The sequence below is a fragment of the Dipodomys ordii genome, unplaced genomic scaffold (assembly GCF_000151885.1).
Source record: "Dipodomys ordii isolate 6190 unplaced genomic scaffold, Dord_2.0 Scaffold79, whole genome shotgun sequence".
Taxonomy (NCBI): domain Eukaryota; kingdom Metazoa; phylum Chordata; class Mammalia; order Rodentia; family Heteromyidae; genus Dipodomys; species Dipodomys ordii.
In genome coordinates, this window is record NW_012267295.1 from 1,394,455 (window position 1) to 1,402,518 (window position 8,064).

At 41.5% G+C, this 8,064-nt stretch overlaps 1 protein-coding gene across 1 annotated transcript in view; it reads right to left on the reverse strand.

Annotated features, from left to right (window-relative positions):
• Positions 1-8,064, reverse strand: part of Ep300 (E1A binding protein p300) — an 82,670-nt gene that overhangs the window by 23,204 nt on the left and 51,402 nt on the right. Inside the window, exons 14-16 of the mRNA XM_013024780.1 lie at positions 6,407-6,525; positions 3,918-4,157; positions 2,185-2,273 (exon numbers count right to left, since the gene is read on the reverse strand). Coding sequence (XP_012880234.1) covers positions 2,185-2,273; positions 3,918-4,157; positions 6,407-6,525 — 448 coding nt within the window. The remainder of the gene's footprint in view (positions 1-2,184; positions 2,274-3,917; positions 4,158-6,406; positions 6,526-8,064) is intronic.

An 8,064-nucleotide genomic window follows, 5' to 3' on the forward strand; every position in this document is an offset into this window, starting at 1 on the left:
TGGTAGAGTGCTAGCCTTGAGCTGAAGAGCTGAGGGACAACGCCCAGGCCCAGAGTTCAAGCCCCACGACCGACAAAAAAAAAAAAAAAAGTTTTTAATCATGAATAGTTTGCATCAAGCAGTTAAATGCTGACTATAACCATAGATTGAAAGAAAATATGCACTATAATAACCAATACATGATAAAAAGTGTGATTTTACATGAAAATGACTATTTAGCCTGCTGTTTAAAATGCAGAAATAAGCAGGATGCTGGTGGTTCACACCTGTAATCCTAGATACTCAGTAGGCTAAGGTAAAGTACTAAAAAAAAATGCTGGAAGTGGGGCTGTGGTTCAAATGGTAGAGCACTAACCTTGAGCACAAAGGCTCAGGGACAGTACCCAGTTCCTGAGTTCAAGCCCCAGGACTGGCAAAAGAAACAAATGAAATAAATGGAGTCAGGTCCTAGTGGCTCATGACTTAAGTACTAGCTAATGGGCAGTCCAGAATCCAAAGGATCCAGGCCAGAGTGAAAATCCATGAGACTCCAACTCAAAAATAAGAATAAACAAGTCTGGAGGCATGTTTCAAGTGACAGAGCACCAGACAAACAGGCAAGCTGAGTAAGTGCAAGACAAGACCCAGTGTTCAAACCCTAGAACCTAGAAAAATGGTAAAGTTTTTGAAAGTGAAAGTTCTAACATGAGCAAAATTCTAATTACTTACATTATATATACATATACACACAATATATATATAAAATAGATTTTAAAGAGCAAAAACTGGATTTTCATGCCCATAAACAACCAGGAAACGTTGTTTTTTGATAAATAGAACAAAAAAAAAGTTTAGATGAATTTTCAAGCTAGAAATGCATCTGTAGCACACAAGTTCACAATCATCATGGATTTAACAAGGAAAGGCAATTAAATACCCAGTCTTTATGTTACCATATCAGAGGCGCCAATACACAATCTATGCATGGGTATATTATGGCATATTATACATATATATTATTACTGAAAGCAGGGAAGATTCCTGGTTAAGCAATTGGTAAATTTACATTTTTGCAACCCACTGAGAAAATAACGTAGTATCACATTCCCTAGTATCCTGTCATTCTCTATGTCACTACAGCTTATGTTGGAATTTTTTCTTTTAATTTTGCTTATGGAAGATAAAACAAATTCTAGGGATTTGTTTTAATCTGTTAAATCTCATTAAATTAGGGTGGGTTGTACCCAAAAATCTGGAGGTGGGGATGGACTCAAGGCTGACCTCAGGATATTGTGCTTCCTAAAACAGAGCTTCAGTACTTCAGTAGGAAGCCTGGACCATGATCCTCCTGATCCTCCTCCCAATGCACCCCAGTAGTTGTTATCACAAGCATATGCTATTGCTGCAGGCTTAGCAGGTTAAGATAGGGACTAACTTCTATGCCTGAGCTGTCCTTGAACCTCAACCCTTCCATTAAAAGCATTTCTGGAAAGCTGAATTAACAAGTTCTACTTACAAGTTCTTAATATTTGCAAATCTTTTGTTTTGTATTGTGCTGGAGGCATGCTTCTAGGCTGCTTTTTGCTAGTTATTATGGAGATGGGAATCTCAAAGACTTAAAACCTGGATGCTTCAAATTGTAGCCTCTCAAGTAGCTAGGATTACAGATATGAGCCACCATCACATGGGAAAAATCTTCAGTTTTGCTGTAGGTTGTTATGATTAAAAAACAACAACTACAAAAAAAGTCCTGCTGGGAGCCAGTGGCTCACCAATAGAAGCTATTCAGGAAGCTGAGATGTGACAATCATGGTTCAAATCCAGCATGGAAGCCAGAAGTGGAGTTGTGGCTCAAGGGGCAGAATGCTTTTAAACCTTGGAGTTCAAGGAAAGCCAGTTCCTTAGGTCAAACCTCCAAAAACAACTCCTTGAATTCCTTCCTTATAAAATACCAATACAGGGATGTAACTCAGTACTTCCTAGCATGCTTTGAAGTCACTAGGTTTGAATTCTAGTACCAAGCTAGTTTTTGCTAGAAAATTTAATATATTCCTGAAAGGCAAAAACCTAAGAATAGAACTTGTGTTATACAGGTGTTTTTCAAGCAATTTAAACATAAACCATGACATCTGTGCTGGTCCAGCCACATGCACTTCCCTAGACACAAGGACACACGGACCAGCATCTACACATGATGGAACTTACCTGTTCTGGTAACTGTAGTAAGTAGCATCACGAGGGATTGTGCATAATTGTTTGCCATAGCAACATAGTGTCTGTGGAGAGAACTCCAACTGTAAAAAAAAACATTTGTTAAAAGAGTAAAAGGAAGCCGGTGGCCCACACCTGTAATCCTAGCTACTCAGAAGGCTGAGATCTGAGGATCACGGTTCAAAGCAGTTCAAAGCCAGCACAGACAAGAAAGTCCAGGAAAACTCTCATCTCCAATAAACCACGCAGAAAACTGGAGGTGGTGCTGGGGCTCAAGTGGTAAAGCGCTAGCACTGAGCTGAAGAGCTTAGGGACAGCACCCAGGCCTCCAGAGTTCAGGCCCCACGACTGACCCAAAAAAAAAAGATCTTAAAGGATCTGAGGATTAGATATAATCACAGATGAGAAAGAAATGCTAACCATGTCATAGTTCTCAGTTATGAAAACAATGAAACAGCTGTGCGCTGGTGGCTCATGCCTGTAATCCTAGCTACTCTGGAAGCTGAGATCTGAGAACTTGTAGTTCAAAGTGAGTGGTGGCAGGAAAGTCCATTAAATTCTTATCTCCAATAAACCAACAGAAAACTGGAAGTGGTGCTGTGGCTTAAGTGGTAGAGTGCTTGCCTTGAGCCAAAGAGCTGAGGGACAGCGCCCAAGACCCAGAGTTGATCCAGTCCCATGACAGACAAAAAAAAAAAAAAAGACAAATATCTCAGTTTCTGAAAACCAATCTAACAAATTGATAATGCCTAAGGTCAACCTCAGTAAAGGCAAATCAAAAAAAGTAATCTTAAACTGTTTCTCTACGTGACAATTTACAAAAACAAATGAGAGCTAAATCCAAATTAATGAGAGATTAAGATCATTATTTTGCTTAAATAACTAAGCTACGGTTTGATTTACAGGACTGTATGGTTTTACCTTAAAAAAAAAGAGTGGGGCTGGGAAGGTGGCTCAGTGGTAGAGCGCTTGCCTTGCATGCCTGAGGCCCTGGGTTTGATTTCTCAGCACCACATAAGCAAAAAGAAAAAAGCCAGAGGTGGCGCTGTGGCTCAAGTGGTAGAGTGCTAGCCTTGAGCTCAAGAGCTGAGGGACAGCGCCCAGACCCAGAGTTCAGGCCCACAACTGGACCCAAAAAATCAAAAAACAAAAGAGTGGAGGTATGGCTCAAATGGCAAAGTGCCAACACTGAATGAAAAATGTGTGGGCTTGACAACTTGAGTTCATGCCCCAGTACCAGCACAAAGAAAGAAATTTAAGAAAGAGTTGGGTGCCAGTGGCTCTTGCCTAGTTACTCAGGAGGCTGAGATTTGCGGACTGCAGTTTGAAGCCAGCCAGGGCAGGAAAATCCGTTGAGACTTGATTATTTCTGATTATCCACTATAACCACTAGAAAACTGGCAGTGGTGCACTGGCTCCAAGTGGTATAGCGCTAGTCTTGAGCAAAAGAGCTTAGGGACTGCTCAATTTAAGCCCCAAGCCCCATGACTGACCCCCCCCAAAAAAAAGAGTATTCTACTGTGGTATAAGAATAAATTGTGCATCTGAGACCCTCAGTTTGATCCCTAGCACTTTAATACAACAGGGAAAAAAAGGATAAGGGTGAGAGGTGGGGAAGACGGGGTGTGGGAAAAGGAGGGAAGAATTCTGTCAAATCCAGAAGCAGAACAATCATCACTATATTCTAGACATCGTAGAAGTTAACCAAGACCTGAAAGCCTTTTTACCTTTTTGCCACAACAATATCCAAGGCTTTGCATGACAGGGTCAATTTCTTGATCAAAGACCTCAGATAGCTTGGAGCAATATTTGTATACTCTGGAAGTCTTCCGGTTATATAACCATGCATTGTTGAACATGAGCCAAATGTCATCCACATATTGCCAGGGTTCTTGGTACTGGCCAGTATCTAACTTCCTCTTAATAGTAGAAAGATCCATGGGGCTCTTCACAATATCAAAGTAATCCTAGAAGGGTAAGCAACACCAAACAATATTACTCATTCTTATACTATACTTAGGGCACAGGCAGTATCTTTATTTTACCACCAAATATACTTAATATAACATCTTTTGTTGTTGTTGGTTGTGGGGCCTGAACTCTGGGCCTGAGTGCTGTCCCTCAGCTCTTTAGCTCAATGCTAGCACTCTACCACTTGAGCCACAGTGCCACTTCTGGCTTTTTCTGCTTATGTGGTGCTGAGGAATTGAACACCCAGGGCCTCATGCATGCAAGGCAAGCACTCTACCACTGAGCCACCTTCCCAGCCCCAATGTAACATGTCTTTAACTGTTCTATCCCCCAAAATCAAATGAAGCCTGTCACTTGTATGTATATGTGGTACTGTTCCAGGAGCTTGAACTGAGGGTCTGGTTACTGTTACTAGTACCTGGGCTTGAAACTGGCCTCATGCTTTTTTCCTCAGTTGGTAGTCTACTACTCGTGGCATATCTCCACCCAATCATTTTGCTGGTTAACTACCAGAGATGGAGTCTTCTTGAGACTTTTGCACTGTATTTTTCTCTGACTTTAGATGGAACACTGTAGTTTTTAATTGTAGGCCTCATCTAATTCTAACAATTTAGGCCAGGCTTCCAACCGTGATCCTCCAGGTCTCCATGACTGCTTTACATTAGACTACAAATATACAAAGTGGCTCAGTTAGCAAAGAATAAAGCTGCTATAAACTCTGAACAATAGGTCAACAGATCACTGAATCAACCCTGATGCTGTGTGCCAAAGTTCACATAAGATCAATTTAAGGCACAGCAGGAAGCCTTCATGTTGGCTCTACACTTCTGTCAGGATGTTATTAAAATAAAATGGTATAAAAAAGTGAGGCCACAGCCAGGCGCCGGTGGCTCATGCCTGTAATCCTAACTACTCAGGAGGCTGAGATATGAGGATTGCAGTTCAAAGCCAGCCCGGGCAGGAAAGACTGTGAGACTCCTATCTCTAGAAAACCGGAAGTGACGCTGTGGTTCAAGTGGTAGAGTGCTCGCCTTGAGATGAAGAGCTGAGGGACAGCGCCCAGGCCCAGAGTTCAAGCCCCGCAACGGACCAAAAAAAGAAGTGAGGCCATATGAGTAAAGTTCTGGTGGCTCACACACCACAGTGATCTGAGGATCGCTGTTTAAAGTCAGGCTAGGAAGGAAGGTCCATGAGACTCTTAACTCCAATTAACCACCTGAAAACTGGAAGTGGCACTGTGTCTCAAAATGGTAGAGCACTAGCGTTGGGCAAAAGAACTCAGGGACAGTGCCCAGGCCCCACAACAGACACACAAAAAAAAATTAAGCCACACAATACTCTTCTACCACTGAGCACATTGCAGAGAGAAATATTAATCTATATCCACACAAAACAATTGGACCTAAGTTTGTAATCCTATCTATTCAGGAAGTTGACATCTGAAGGACTAAGCTTCATAGCCAGACTAGGCAGAAGAATGTGGGACTCAATATCCAAAATAACCGCCAACATGGAGCAGGTATAGAGGTGTGACTCAAAAGGCAGACAGCCGGCTGAACAAGCAAGCCAGGGTGAGTAAGCTATTGTTGAAACACTAACATATTACCCTCCGTAGCCAAAATGTGGACGCAACCCAACTACAAAGCAACTAATTAATGGATAAAGAAAATGTAACATATCCACCAAAAGAAGTATTATTAGACCAAAAAAAGGAGTGGAGTACTATTCTAGATACTAGTTAGGGGTAGCAGTGTACTTCTAATCCTACTACTAGAAAAGCTGAAGCAGGATGTCACAGAGTGAAGAGAACAAAATATGGATGAACTGAACAAAAAAAAAATTAATCCTACTGCTCGAGCCTTAGAATTCATGAAGACCTAGGTGAGATCCCTCATGCTGGAAATAAACAAAATGTTATGCTAACATATTTCATATGCCTAGAGAACACATGAATCCAAAAGCAGACTAGTGAATGCATATGGTTGGAAGAAGAGTAGTACGAGTAGAATGGTTTGGAAGGAACAGGCAGAAGTTTTAATAGATATGGCATTTCTTCTGGAGGCTTATAAAACAGTGAACTATGGTGATGATTCTACAACTGTGTGACTATACAAAAACCCAGGGAATTAGATACTTAGGTAAAACTTGTATAATACGTCAATTATAGCTCAAATAAATTACAGCTCAAACAAATAAAGCTGAATAAAGAATTATAGCAAAAATAAAGAAACCAGCAAGTACTTACAGGAATTCCTAGAAGCTGAGGATCCACAGGCTGACGAAAGGGAAGAGATTCTGGGTCCTGACGGTAAAGTGCCTCTAATGTTGGCATTAGAGCCTGTCGTAATTCCTCTGGTTTGAATACTTTTTTAAGAAAAATATATTTGAAGTCAGTTTTAATAAGTAAGAAGAAAGACATTTAAAATGTTATGGTAAAGCGCTAAATTCATATTAAACAATCCATGTAAAATTTGAAAACCCTAAGTGACCATATAGTCCTCAGACAAGAAAACTCAATCTCACATTCTATCCTAGAGTGGCTCCAAAACTACCATACCCTTACTGATACCATTAATTTTCAGGTCACAACTTCAATTAAGACATACTTCGGGGGGAAAAAAAAAGACATACTTCAGGCTAGAAGCTAGGGGATCATGCCTATATTTGTCATTACTCAGGAGATCTGAGATCTGAGGGCTGTGGTTCAAAGTCAGAAGGCTAGCAAAGTCAGTGAGATTTAACCAACAAAACCCCAAAAAGGAGTTGTAGCTCAGAGAGCTCACCTCTAAGCTCAAGCACGAGTAATAGTACATGTATGTACATACACATGAAGACCATACATGCACACACGCACACATGAAGTGACTTCCCAAAAAAATAAATCCAAAGATAGCAGTGGTAAGAGAGGATGCTGTGAAGCACAACAGAAAACTTCCTCCTTCATGATACCAATGTTTAGCAGGTAAAAAATGAGATATGGTACTCTCTTATACCTAAAAGAACTAAAGCATTATAGTTCCTCATTAAAATGCTTTTATTGTTGGTGGTGGTGGTGGTAGTGGTGGTGTGATCATGGGGCTTAAAGTCAGAGCATGGTCACTGTCTCTGAGTTCTTTTGCTCAAGGCAGGTTATCACTTTTTTTTTTTTGGGTCCGGTTGTGGGGCCTGAACTCTGGGCCTGGGCACTGTCCCTCAGCTCTTCAGCTCAAGGCTAGCGCTCTACCACTTGAACCACAGCGCCACTTCCGGCTTTTTTCTTATGTGGTGCTAAGGAATCGAACCCAGGGCCTCGAGCATGCAAGGCAAGTGCTCTACCACTGAGCCACCTTCCCAGCCCCTGGTTATCACTTTTGAACCATAGCACCACTTCTGATTTAATGGTTGGACTTTCCTGACTGGGATGTCTTTAAACTTCAATCCTTGAATCTCAGCCTCTTGACTAGCTAGTATTACATGAGCCAATCGAACCCAGCTAGGTTTGATGTTTTAGAATGGGAAAAGTTATGACAATGCAGATAGATAGATAGGTAGGTAGGTTAGGTAGGTTTGCTCCCTAGCAAAAAGAATCCCAAACAGCAGGGTTATGGTAGCTCCTGTCTGTAACTATTCCAGCTATTTGGAGAATGAAATTGATGATAATGGTTCAAGACCAGCCCAAGAAAAGTTTACGCGACTACTTTTAAACCAAGTACAGGGCCTGGTGGTGAGTGGTGCCTCACTAATCTGGGAAGCCTAACATAGGCAGACTGTGGCTAGGCATATATGCCTGGGCAGCAGGAAGCGTGACTGGACCTTAAAAGTAATCAATAAAAACACAGCAGGACAGCGCCCAGGCCCAGAGTTCAAGCCCCACGACCGACAAAAAAAAAAAAACAACAAAAACACAGCAGGAGCCGGGCGCTG